Source organism: Azolla caroliniana, unplaced genomic scaffold (assembly GCF_043228905.1).
Source record: "Azolla caroliniana isolate FFs.n. ecotype wild unplaced genomic scaffold, voAzoCaro1.0.p SCAF_13, whole genome shotgun sequence".
Lineage (NCBI taxonomy): Eukaryota > Viridiplantae > Streptophyta > Polypodiopsida > Salviniales > Salviniaceae > Azolla > Azolla caroliniana.
The window spans coordinates 14,090,754-14,104,600 of NW_028230448.1; the positions used below are offsets into that span (position 1 = coordinate 14,090,754).

Consider the following 13,847-nt stretch of genomic DNA (forward strand, 5'->3'; position numbering starts at 1 on the left):
CAACTATCTAAAAGTTTGGATGTGGCTATTAGAGCTATGTGAGATATTCTCCTTAGTTTTCCCAATGATGCATACCCCATTGTAAGTGAAACATGTGCCACCTCTCTCGTGGAGAAGATAAGGAACATGGATACTAGAACATTCTTTCTTGTTCATCCCACCAACTCATGAATGTATGAAATCCACTCCCCTTAGTGTGGCCCAAAAGTTTCTCGACTCACTTAACCCCATCTAGTTTATGGCATCTTTACCCCAATATACCAAACAATGATGCCTTGTGGTTGGCCCGACATAATGACAAGTTAAGTGAACTACCCTCAATAGTTGTTGTAGACAATCAAAACAAACTTATGCTCTACAAATGTTAGTGCACCATTGTAAGATACAAAACTTAAAGGCCACCATGACTTGAGCACTCAATTATTGCTTACTTTCAAGATAAGAAGAATGAACACTTTATTACTTAATTCTAATTATTAGGAGTTGTGCAGTTTTTATCCATTACATGAAAAGACACTAATCACCAAACTATTGTAGTTTGGTCAATGATGTTATGAACATGGCAAGTCACTCAATGTCATTGATTGACCACGATGACAACTAGAACAAATATGATTCTTTGTAGGTACTAGAGCCCAATTGTACCTTTGCATAACTAAAAGGGCAATGCCTTAGAGTGACAATTTGACTAGTAGAGAGCCCGAATGCTAGATGAATGATCAACTAATGGTATGCCCAAACTACACATAAACTAATGCTAATTTTAAAAACACAATCATATAGACGATGAGTTGAACATATAAATGTCAGCGTGCAAGAAATCAATAGCAGTATGGACTTAAGAAAGGCGAAACAACATCAAACAACTATGCTCGCTCAACAATAAAACTAGCAGATGATCACGGAGGCAAATGGTTCGACATGGCATCTCGCTCTAAAACATATCAATTATAGCCAAGCAAAACGAAAGTTTTCCATGTGGACTTTTCAATGCTATTTAAAGTCCTACTAGGTCCTTCATTTTCCTAATTTGCTGAGCGGGGATGTATGGACGAAACCACAACACAGTAACCATGATACTTATCGAATCAGACACCCGAGGTTTCTTTTTTCCCCCTTAGAAAGGGCGTAATGTAGTCGGGACTGGACCTCACTCGCCCACACCACACTACACACCCAACAGTCGAGTCGAGTCGAGTCGAGTCGACGAAGGACACGATCGGGAAACAACTTTAAGCTTCATAGACACTTAAGCGACAGTAGCATCTGGCTAGCGAGCGTCTCAACAACGATCCAATGGATGGATCGAGCCCCTCGGTTCTCGGTGTTCTCGGGGCGTGATTCGATTGCATCGCCCAATCAATGCCTCTCTTCATGGTGATGGTGATGGTTGTGTTTCTTGTGTGTCAATTAGGTATGAAAGTTCCAAAGCTCTGATCTGCAGCTTGGCTCCTGGGAGACCCTTTCTCGAGCGAGACTTCTTTCACTCTCACCAAGGTAAGCTCCTCCCCCGTCTCTCTGCTTCTTCTCCTCCTCCTCCACTGTCGTGCTCTTTTGTTGTTTTCTTGTTTGAATCATTATTTCCTGCCTTGTTTCTGTATATAAACTTTTAGACCTCGGACACGCACACACACACACATGCTCTCCCATGGTGGGGGGTATCACCATTCCAAAAGTTACAAGCACAGTAGTTGTTGACATCCCTCAGCAGAAATCTTTGGCTTCGAGACATGGAAGATGAATGATTTCTGTTTAAGGCGAAGAATGAACAAGGGCTTTCTTTGGTACCATGATTTATCACATTCTTTTTTAATTCAGGAATTTTGTTTCGTGACATGTCAATGGGGAAACTGATGGAGGGGAACACAGCTGCAATTCTCAGTTGTATATGTGAATATATATGCACAAAGAAGATCAGAGAATGAAATACTATATTAAACTCTTCTTAGAGGCCAAAATTGGCATATGATTAACGAGACCCAGAAAACGTCATGTAATATCTGACCCATACATAAAGAAAATCTCATTGAGACGACTGTGCATTGTAATTCCCTTATATAGAACAAGACTACCGAAGAATTTGTGTGAGATAAGAAACACTACAATCCAATATCACACCGGATTACACACATGGTAGCATGATCCCAAAATTTTAAGTTGGGCCTGTGCAGCATGGTGAACTTAATCCTTGTCAAAGAATACGGGGGATGATCCTGAATATGATTGAAGACTGACTGGATTTTAATAGAATATCTGATTCTTGATTTCCTCATAGAGCAACAGGCCATGTGCTGCGCAGATTACCATTGCTTCTAGAATTTCTCCTCAAGGTTAGCATGTACTTGTATTGTTTGCTGTAGTTGGGATCTGGGGATAGTAGTGATATGTACTCAAGGGACAATGTCATAGAACTTGAAGAGACCAGGCAGGATGATAAGCAGTGAGGTAACATTCTATAATTCTTTCTTTTGGAGATGAGGAAATAGCTCTTAAGAAAACATTACACATTAAAAAACTAGCATTTTCTTGGGGATTGAAAATATAGCCGTGCCATTATTAATGAACTTCTCTTCGATTTAATGGTGATCTTGTCACCATCTTAGATCATATTTTCTAATGACTAGTTAATTTGACCTGCACTGATATCTTGTGTGTGGACACACACACACACACACACTTGTAGAGGTGGATGTACATAGAGGGGGTGAAATGATAATAAATAAGATAGATAGATAGATAGATGGATATAGAAATAGATACATAGAGAGACATAGAAAGAAAGAAAGAAGAAAGATATATCAACATCTTTTAAAGAGGTCAGTAAGGCCTATAAGTCCAAACAAGAGACTAAATCTTAAAATGTTCTCTCGTATTTGAGAACAAACCAAAATAAACATAACTAAGTAAATTCATGTGGTCCATAGTGAAAACAAAAATAAAGTCTGTATCTTTCTTAAAGATCTATGATCACAATCTCAATGCCTATGGTAAAATGATTTTGGAATTAGTTTACAAGCATATGAAGTGCATAATTGATATGCATGGTTCAAGTAGTGGGGATTGGACATTGTATCTAAGGTTGGTTGGTGCGTTGCAATGAGGCTATGACAAACTCCAACAATTGCATATGGATCTCATCATGTGTATTGAACGTGGTGAGCAATGATCTCCATGATTTGGTGATCATATGGCCCATGTGTTTTATACACTTGTATTCGCAGTCTCCATTGTCGTTGGCATTCCTTTGCTCTGTGGCACCTGCTAATATATAAAGGTGAATTCTGTATGCTTTTGAAGCTCAAGCAAGATCTGGCTACAGTGTTGTGTTCACATTGAGGGTGACATGCTTCTTTTTTATGACCTTATAGCTGGGTACCCACACATGAAATGATTCCTCACTTTCGATCTCCCCTTCACACAAATTACAAAATCTTTTGCCTCTAGGGATGCAATGTTCTAGTCCCGTGTCGATCTTTAGTTGGCAGAGGAAGCTGAGTCGGCCTATCGCTTTGCGAGCACTACCTTGGCATTTGTATGAATCCATCACCTGAGAAGCTCATCTTTTTAGTTGATCATCTTTGAGGAAGAGGTTCCACTGGTGTGATCCAAGTCTTTTGGGTATAGAGCTGCTATAGATTTTGTCACAATACCTTGTTCCATTTATCAAAAGAGCGGCGAGTTTCAATTTTAAGGCCATTGTTGTAGAACTACTTCATCACTTGTGAGTAGGATGATCCTTTGCGTGTTCTATTGTTTCTATTTACATAGATGCTTCAAACGCCTTATGTGTGATTCTTTGAGGTTGGAATCTGGTTGATGAGTTTCACTGTCTAGAATAATGATTCTACTATCATGGCGGCTGCTGTCAATTCAGTATGGATAATTTTGTGGGGTGGATGCTTTGCTATGTATCATCTCTGACATCATGACTAGTGGATACTCTATTTGCCTCCACATGTACATGGGGGGCCTAGATGAAAGAGCAATGTGATGGTATGGTCAGTTTCTCCAAAACACCAAGGAGTGGGCTGCTGTGTGAGGAGAGAGAAAGTAGAGAAAACTGTGCAGAAAAATGAAGAGGAAACCCTAGCCGCAAAAAGTCCCTATCTCATTATGTGAGATTTGGGACAAATTCTTATTGATAAGTAACTTTTAGGTCATTTGGGCACATTCACACACAATCAATGTCCAAAAATTATGAAGACAATGTAAATGCCTATACCCTGCAAATTGGGGCCAAAAATATAGTAAAGATATGTCTAGAAAGTTCTTGAAGAGAGCTTTCACATGGAAGGGTCAAAATATACACAAAAAGAAAGTTTTTGGGGCAACATTAGAGCCCATTTGGCCAGACCATACATGAGGGTAGGGGTGGCCATTGTGTTGAATAGCCATACCTTGGTGTGTAAATGTGATTCCTAGATATATTTAGGAATCCACTTCTTCAACATGCCCTCTAAAGGGAATCCAGCTTGTCTACGAGTTGTGCAGCTGTGTGGAGGATCATGGTTGTAATCTTTGCTAGGTTTACCATGAGCCCTTTATTGCCACAAAAACCAGCTAGGGCATTGAGATGGTGTTGTAGACCTGCATGAGATTCAGACACCATGATTATGTCATAAGTGCAAAAAAAGAATCTAGACAGATGTACCTAATATGTTGATTCCTCTGCTGCCTCGACATGTGATGTCGTTTGCTACCTCATCAGTGGGCAGTTTGGACACTATAGGGGAGAATGGACATCCTTGCATCACCAGTGGTGCTTGTGATCACCTCTGTTAGCCCTTGTGGATACCTAACTCGTGCCAACACTTGCTCTTATAGTGCATATATCACCCACATAATGTCAGCGGAAATTTACAAAGCATCCATACAATTGCTTCTTTTATGACTTTTCTTGGTCCACAAAGCTTATATCCTAAGGATGTGATTGGTGGTAAGGAAGGCTCTCCAAATCCTCTCTGAGCCTGGGACTTGTATCTCTTCGACCTCAGTGTAAATGTTGAGTTTTGCTTCAAGTACCCTCAATACAGTTTGGTGATTGTGTGGCCAATCATGATAGTCTAACAGTTCTCTGGTTGGAGGGGGTTCCCCAACTTATGTACAAGCACAAATTACAATTCTGTGCATGGTCCATGTGCTGGTAAGGCCCTCTACTGAGATCCTGTTGAACATATGCGCAAGGGTAGGTGATTGTGTTTACTGCATATATGAGGTGCAGAAATATTATCTCCATGTTTTGCCAGTCATTTTGATGACATAAGTGCCAATCTTGGACACCTTTGCTTTAGGAGCTCCCAAATATGTTGGATACAGGTTATTGAGGCCATCTCTTTCAGATTGTATCACCAGTGCTTTTCTCCTTATCATCTGGGCCCCCAAGTTCTTTCCAATAGAAAAGAATCAATGCTATGATTATATCAAACCCCCACAGAGTATTCATTGTTCGTGGAACACCAAGGGCTGCATCCATGGGGAATGGGAAAGTCTGGCAATTGTGACCTTCCATTTGGAGAGCCCAGGCCTTGTGAATATTAGTCCTAGGAATGTGGAAGATTGCGTATATGCCACCTTTCCTCTCACAATAAGAATTCTGGTTCTGATGTTGCTACCCATGTTGGAATGTTGTTGAACACCACCACTTTAGTTCTAACAAGGTTTATTGACAAATCATTGTTTATGCAAAATGACTTCAAAGCATCTAGTTTTTTTGTAGCCCATCGAGAGGGTCAGTAATTCATTATGGTAATATAGCTATGGCTATGTCCTCCAAGCATGCTTGGAAACACCCTTTCTCTCTATGTAGTCAGATGGCTCATCTGTATAAAGACCAAAGAGAGTGTGCGTCCTTGTGTCACTCCAATCCTGGTAGTTACAACTTGCACATAATGTTTCTAATACGGATTCAAATGCTTTATAAAGAGAGAGATATTGATGTCTACTATCTTAATGCATGAAGTGATTTTACTAATGGTAATGATTCTTGAACTAGTTCAAGCATGAAGTGCATAGCTAATATGTATTGGATGAGGGGATACGATATCTGATTAGAATTAGAATTAGAATTAGAATTTTTATCGTCCATAAAGAGGCCAATTTTGACCTATGGGACCAAAGTATACATGTGTTCTTGATATATGTCTCCTTCCTAAGAAGGGGTATTCATACGTTGAAGCACAAAGTCTCTATGTGTTAGTAAAGCATACACATATGAGCTCAACCTTCTAGGTGGTGTCTTAAGTATGGCACTTAAGTTATCACTCCCTCTTAGTATGTCAGCATATCTTGAACGAATTGCACTATATGTCGAGCATGTGAAGAGCAAGTGACATTCATCCTCTACCATGCCTTCATTGCATACTTTACATGCCTTAAAATTCGTTACATTTTGATACCATGATGCAACTTCAATACCTAACTTTTGAGATCGAGTGCGAAGTAGTGTAAGGGCTCTACGAGCATTACTACTCATATTGGTAATGAGATAAGGTTGGATACGATCAATAGACATTCTTGCTTTATATTGAGACCAACATATCAGGGTTGACATTTGCAATGTAGTATTCTAGCTTTGTTCTCTTAGCATCCTCCCACTTGATCCTTAATGATTCCACCAACCTTTCCTCAATCATTACATACTGCATAGCATTGCCCGAAAGCTCTAAAAGATCATCCACACCCCATCTTCTAAACCATTTCCTTATGTCAACAAGCCAACCAGATGAGAGAATCTTACTTTTATGATTCTTTTGTAGCTTACATCCAACATTCCAAGCAAGATGTGGTAATCGATGATTCGGCATATTCTTGACTTTTGTAATGTATTTATAAGAGCATAACCTGGTAAGAGGTAGTGCATTTAACTCCTAATTGCCTCCTTAAAAACATCTTTTGAATTTTCTCAATCTCGTTCCATGCATTAAGAGAGATGGTGCCACCTGATACTTGTACTCCATAAAGCAATACTTGAGTTACCATGGCATTGAACAACATTAGTTTTACTTCTCATCCACAAGTATCACTTTGGTTGCATTGGTTCTCCAAAAGGTAATATGGAAAAAATCCACTTGTACGTTTGCTCATGATCTCTAGCTAGCAGGAGGAAACTCTAAATTGGTTTATTGATTTGTGAGAACTATGTGGCATGTAGGTGTCAGTATACTTTGTTAGTATAAATCTCTCCTTTGAGAAGCTCATCAAATGAACTTTTTAGTGGGCCATCTTTGTTAAGATCTATTTGATGAAATATTATATTAACCTCTTCTAAAGGTCAAAGTCATCAATGAGACCAAAAGTGAGGAATTATGTCTACTTGAAGTCAAAATCACCCTGTGAGATAAATCATGATTACAAATATGGATGGCTTCAGGTTATCCATCCCGAATAAAATAAACTCCAGGTTACGTAAAGATCTGTGATGATAATCTTACTGCAGGATGTGGCTTTCAATGGTACTGATTTTTGAGATGATTTTACAAGCATGAAGTGCATAAAATATTATGTATGGGATGAGTGGTGATGGCGGACATGCTGTTCAATAGTGATCGGTGCGGTAGACTTAGGCAATGATGAAGTATTACAATGCAAATATACACTCATATACAGACATTAAATCCAAATAATACTAACGAGCATGTTGGGGTTTCTATAACTTTTTTCACAATGAGTTTATAGGCAAACTGAGTCAATTTGATTCTTGGTTTTATTTGAAGAGTATATATTTTTCTGTCTTTTGAATTATCCTCTTGTTTGCCCATTATGATTGTTTCTGAAATCTCTCATTTTCTTTCAGTAGTACTGCCTTATTACAAAATTATTGATGAACTTCGATTAGATTTGTTTGGGTTAATTATTTTTCTGGTTCTTCCATCATATGCCTTGCTTCCTATTGCAAATATACTCAAATACACACTTTCCAAGCCTTGAAAATGGCAGCAAATCTGGAGGATGAGTTTACCTATCAGATATTGGTTCATGCTTGCCTGTGTCAATTAGCTTATATTTCTTCTTTCCTATGCCCCTTCATATTTTATAAATACTGCCATACACACTATATTAGCCTGGAAAATGTTTGCAAAATGGAGGTAGATAGCATCTTTCATTGATTCATGAATTTTCCCTATCAGTTGTAGATGGCAGGTAAGGGACCCAGGTATCAGTCAAAAGATGGATATCATCGAAAGGAAAGTCATCATTCCAAAGATGGTCCCCGTCGTGGAGCATCTCCTGGCCGTCCCTCTGTATCAGGCTCTTTTCATGCCTCCTCAAGTAAATTAGATCATGATGGATCAAGATCTATGTTGGGCCCTCCTTTGGGTGGTCAGACCCCTCCTATAATGATTGAACAAAAGCTTGCAATGCAGCATGCTGAAATACAAAGGCTTCTTGGTGAAAATCAGCGTCTTGCCGTGACTCATGTAGCTCTAAGGCAAGAATTCTCGGCAGCGCAACAAGAAATCATGCGTTTGCATCAAAGCAGACCATTCAGTGATCCAGAGAAGGAGCAGCGCTTTACTATTACACAAGTCGCTCTGAGGCAAGAACTTGCTGATGCAAAACATGAAGTTAACAGGTTGCAGGAAGCTATAGGTTCTATTCAAAGTGAAAAGGATGAGCATATTCGAATGACTGTTGAAAGGGGGGCTCAGATAGAGGCTGAATTGAAGGCAGCAGAATCACTTAAACCTAAATTTGATAAGCTGCGATATGAGAGGGATGAGCTTGTGGCCCGTGTTGATCATTTGTCAGGGGAGGTGAAAAAGCTGCCACAAAAAGATCAGGAGATAGCTGCATTGAAAAGTGAGATTGATGAGCTTCGACAGAGGCACCAGCAAGCTAGGTATGCGTCATGCCATTTGGAATCTGGTAGTAGTGAGAAAATTGTTAAAATTCAAATATATTGTGAGACAGGATGGATTTTGAGCACCAGAAGAAGATAAATTTAGATAGCCTAGAACAAAAGCAGACGATGGAAAAGAACAATTTTACCATGGCCAGAGAAATAGACAAACTACGCGCAGAACTGATGAACATGGAGAGGAAGCTTCATAATGCTTATCCAGGTGCATTTCTTATCAAACGTTTTCCTGATACTCGCTTATCAGATAATATAATCAACTGTCTGACACATCTTCGGATACTATCGTTTTCTAGCACCAAATAATGGCACTGCTCCTGCAGTGCACAACTCTGCACTAACAGCAAGCCCATATGAAAACAAATATGGTGGACAACAGGTTTGTAATTTTTTAGAGTTATGTTCTAGATTCTTTACAATGGTTTGTTTCATAGAATATCTCAAGAAATATCAGGTGATGATATTGGAGAATATTGATTATGTTATTCAGGATATAACTAGCTTTCTTTTTTGCAAACAAGAAAATCTTGATATAGTGGAACCAAAAGCATAATGTATTGATATCTTATGATTGTGCGATATATATATATGTATGTATGTATGTATGTATGTATGTATGTATGTATGTATGTATACATAATATCAGGGCAAACACAAACAGAAAATATATGCATCCCACTGAATGAGCCGCTAAACCTGAAATTTATAGGTCGTTATGACCTTCTGCTCCCTTTATAATCATTCTTGTGGCATTTCATTCGTATCCAGTTATCCATGAGTAATATAACTTTATTACTAGAGCAATGTGTGTTTGCACCTTTTATATCAATTGAAATCTCAGAACCACAAATTAATTACAATATCATGTATGTTTATCTAGATCTAAATGATGTTGTACACTGCATATTCACGCTTGATTGTAGATTAATTGTAGTGGTCTCTATCTAGTATTTGACATTCTTATATTTCTGCGGTAAATTCAAGTGTAAAATTCATTCACTCAACGTTCATCAGGATGTTTCAAAGAGCATAAAACAAATCAAGGAGCCTTCAGAAAGTAAATCTAGTGCGGAAAGCATGAAGTATAGGACCGGGGTGGACACATTTCAACCAGGTACGCATACTGCACAGGATAATTTATCTCCGAATTCCCGGTTGGCAGGAGAATGGATGAAACAGTCAGGTCCTAATGGAAACTCATTCTACTATAATGCCACAAGTGGTGCAGCACAGTGGAGCAAAACAGCTTTAAATTCTGTCCCTGATCCACATGTGTCATCACATCATAGACAGATGCCACTGGCACAAGGCCAAATAGCGCAGAATGCAGGTCCTGAGCATGGGTTACTGCCAACACCACCACCACCACCACTACCACCACCGCAACCGGTACATCAGCAACCACCATCTTCCCAGCAGGTTCTGTCTCCACCTACCATGCAACAAAGTGGACAACATTCACCGGATGGTGAGTAGCCTTTATAGTACTTGTTCTTAAAGCTAGATGATATGATCAGGCAACAATATTCCAGAAGCCAAGGCATCTAAGCATCAATATCTGATTGTATAATCACCTACTGTAGCATTCTCTACTTTATCCTTTTCCCCTGTTTTAAATTGAAATGAAAATTCCTTCATTATCCTGAATTTGTATCCTTCATCAGTTTTACGGAATCAATTCAGAAAACGTACATGTTTATATGGGACCAATTTACCCAGTAGAATCACAAAAGAATGAGTTTTTCTTTAGAATTTTGAGATAAAAAAGCGAGGTATGCCCAACCAACAAAGTCATTCTAATATTTGGTTCAGAAAATGAAAAATGGATGGTGGAACAGTGACTTATAAGTTGCTACAATTCTATTTCCATTCATCTTTTGTGGAATTTCGGATGAAGAGAACTTATGTATACGAATTATGTTTTGTTTATCCTCATTTATTCTGGTGTTAGGGTAGGTTATGATCTACTATGTCTATACTTAAGTTTAAACGCAAAATAATTGTTTGATTTGGATGAAATTAGGGTTTTTATTTGTACTTGTAGATAGAGTCATCACCATGCTTGGTGTGGGTCTCAGAAAAAAGGAAAGTGGGGATTTTAAATGGTAGTTTAGGATGTAAATTGAAAATAATAATGATAATGATTATGGTGCATGAGTAATCTATCATTGATTGATTGACATCATTAATTGCTCTTCTTCACAGGTGTCAATCTTTTAGTACTCGGATTATCAGAAGGGATTAGCGATCGTGATCTAGCTAGTTTGTTTCACCCATATGGAAGTATTCTGTATGCAAAAGTAACTATGGACACTAAATCTGGATCTGCAGAATATTATGGTAATATACAACTTCCTGTAATAAATACTCATCATGAATAATAAACATACAACTTCCTGTAATATTATTTCTATTTTCTCCGGAAGTTTTTGAGCATTGGGTTTGGAAGAGACAAAACTGGGGGAGCCATAAGCTTAAATTCTCTGTTTTGATAGGAAACAAATTCTCTTGTAGAATATTAACAGCCTCTGTGATAAACTGTGGAATGTCATGCTAGTTATATGCCTTAATCATCATGCCTAATAATTGAACAAAAAATAGGGTGGGTAAACATTCACATTTCAATGGAAGCACATGTTTAGAATGTATTCATAGCACATGTAGCCTCTGCCTGGTGTAATATTTTCATAACTTATGAATATTGCTTGCTATGTATTTTGACCTCAACGGAAAACTGTACGTGTACATAATTCTGTAGTGTACCTGGGGCAACACAATTCCCTTCAGCATAGTCACCATGTTTCTTTGAATAATCACCATGTTTCTGAGGATTTTAATGAATGACTGAACTATTCATTAACTTTAATGCATGAATGAGCTAATTTTTTAATGAAATGTCCTTTTTTCCTATGCGTATTAGCTATCCACTGCTGTAATGTCCATATAATGGACAGAGAGGCTTTCACTCTGACTCTTCCACGTCCTTTTTTGCGGGGATTCTTGTGGCATTAGTATACTGATGTATTCGATTAGCATTGTAGCTTGAAAATTCTCTAAGGATGTGTCCATCTGTATCATCTCCGGATATTTTGCAGCTGTAAGTTTCATGTATAGAGAGGCGTAAAGACTTGCATCAGGTGGTGTTCATCCAGGGTAGCAGAGAAACCAGGCAGGGTTTCCTCATCTTCCCATCTTTGATTTTATCTCAGTGTCATTACTTTGTTTTATGTAGCTGAAGAAGTTATTGGCTATGAACCTTGTATATCCTACTCTTTGTACATCCTGCAGAATTAGCTCACATGGCAATTCTGGTGTTGTTTAGATTAGAGGGCATTATATAAACTATAGACAAGTACAATTTTTTTTTGTGTGATTTCTGTACCTACTTTATTTCTTTACATCAATATCATTTGAAGAGTTCATGTACTATTTTCAAGATGAAAATATTACTCATGAAATAGAAAGTATTCTTTCTGTTTAAACAATTGGTGAAAGTAACAGGTGTTTATACTAGGGTTTAATGAATGCTTCAGCATTTTTTTTGTTCGGGCTTTTCTTTCTATGCAGGCGTTGTTACTATGGAAAACCAGCAAGTTGCAGAGACTGCAGCAAGTGCTGTTAATGGGATGTTCATCCTTGGAAGACACATCAAAGTGGAGGTACAGACAAAAGAGCAATATGCCCACTCTCAAAAAGGATATCCTCAACAAGCAATGCAACAAGGCATGATGCAAGGAGTAGGTCCTGTACGGTGGCAGCAACGCTCTGCACCAGCTGCTGGTGGTGGTCGTTGGCCTTATTAACCTAGTTTAGTTAATCCGTAATCGCAATCCTGGTTTGGTTGAATATGGTAACTGTTCATGAAGAGAGGTCACTTTGTGGTTGTTATCTTCCCCTTTAATTTTGGATATATTAAATTCATCCAATCAGCATGTAACAACCCTTGTCTTGCAATCAATCCTTGATTTCCAAAAGGATCCTTTTGGTGTTCTCTAATATTGAGTAAGTTCTGTACGATCACACCCTGTAGAAATATAACGTGTCTATATCTTCTTGGCCAGACCAATTGAAATAAAAAAAGTGTGTAAATCAAAATCATAAATTTCATCAAGACAACAAAGGTGTAAATCGATTAGCCAAAGATCATATGTAATAATGTCATGTATGCATTCATATTCCCAAAACTAATGTTCTAGACTCTAGTGTAGAACTTTTTTTGAATTTTTTCATTCAATGCACAACGCTGCATGTCATTGAGATACTTGATGCATTTTGCTTCAACTACAGGTATTCATTATTTTTAACTAAATTAATATCAAGGTTGCTGCTCTAATGATGTAGTATCTTCTTTGGGGAAAGGTACCAAAAAGCCAGCTCAGATTGTCTATGCTGGTAATAGATCCCTCGTATATTTACGTAAGATATGACCCATCATATGATGAAGACAACATAAAAAAGAATAGATCAATGATTTCAAGAGGAAAATTGATGTTAATTAAAAATTGAAGTATTGAATAACAGTAAATGGCATGAACTAATCAGAGGCTTCTGAAATTGAGAACTCACATTCAACTGAAGATATTACCCACTTCCTCATCTGAAGTTAAGAGTGATGAATTGTTCACCATAACTTCCTGAAGACTAGATTGATGGATGGCAGGGTATGTTATTGGCAGTGCAAAGAGCTAAACTACAATAGATTGATTGGAGGATATCTTAATCTCACTGTATATTATGCATGGATTCATGAGATTAAGCTAGCATCAAAACTCTCATGAACGTCTCTGCACATGAGTAGAATAGCTTGGTTTGTTTTACAGGTCTCATGGGTGTCATACACATCTCTTTTTTGCTATTCTTTTGTATGCTAATAAGTCTCATCTTCACCAAATCGTTGGCAACTTTGCTCTTATCCTCTTTGAAGTTTTATTATATTTTATTTAAAAAATACTTCCTTGTGAACTTAACTTGCATGAATATTATCGATTAC

General features: G+C 38.1%; 1 protein-coding gene and 1 long non-coding RNA gene across 6 annotated transcripts; one reads left to right on the forward strand and one right to left on the reverse strand.

The window, feature by feature from the left end:
• The first annotated feature begins 1,374 nt into the window (after positions 1-1,374).
• Positions 1,375-12,836, forward strand: LOC147856230 (uncharacterized). 5 transcript variants are annotated; one of them, XM_087329222.1, is made up of 8 exons: positions 1,375-1,497; positions 8,127-8,839; positions 8,911-9,062; positions 9,154-9,236; positions 9,872-9,971; positions 10,086-10,325; positions 11,063-11,197; positions 12,425-12,836. In XM_087329222.1, the coding sequence occupies exons 2-8, from the start codon at positions 8,133-8,135 to the stop codon at positions 12,658-12,660; spliced, it is 1,653 nt and encodes a 550-aa protein (XP_087185348.1). In that variant the 5' UTR covers positions 1,375-1,497; positions 8,127-8,132; the 3' UTR covers positions 12,661-12,836. The 5 variants fall into 5 exon arrangements, with proteins under 5 accessions (XP_087185348.1, XP_087185347.1, XP_087185344.1 ...); XM_087329221.1 differs by having other exon boundaries at positions 8,911-9,080; positions 9,181-9,236; positions 9,872-10,325; XM_087329218.1 differs by having other exon boundaries at positions 9,872-10,325.
• On the reverse strand, positions 2,625-4,669 carry LOC147856231 (uncharacterized). The gene is made up of 2 exons (XR_015530681.1): positions 4,588-4,669; positions 2,625-2,853 (listed from the first exon to the last, which is right to left on the reverse strand). It is a non-coding gene; the product is annotated as an uncharacterized LOC147856231 (long non-coding RNA).
• Positions 12,837-13,847: the final 1,011 nt, after the last annotated feature.

Bases quoted from the DNA above. Each gene is read 5' to 3' on its own strand.
- LOC147856230 (XM_087329218.1), top strand. From the start codon at position 8,133: ATGGCAGGTAAGGGACCCAGGTATCAGTCAAAAGATGGATATCATCGA. The intron at 10,326-11,062 runs GTGAGTAGCCTT...TCTTCTTCACAG, and splicing joins TGGACAACATTCACCGGATG to GTGTCAATCTTTTAGTACTC. The intron at 11,198-12,424 runs GTAATATACAAC...CTTTCTATGCAG, and splicing joins TGGATCTGCAGAATATTATG to GCGTTGTTACTATGGAAAAC.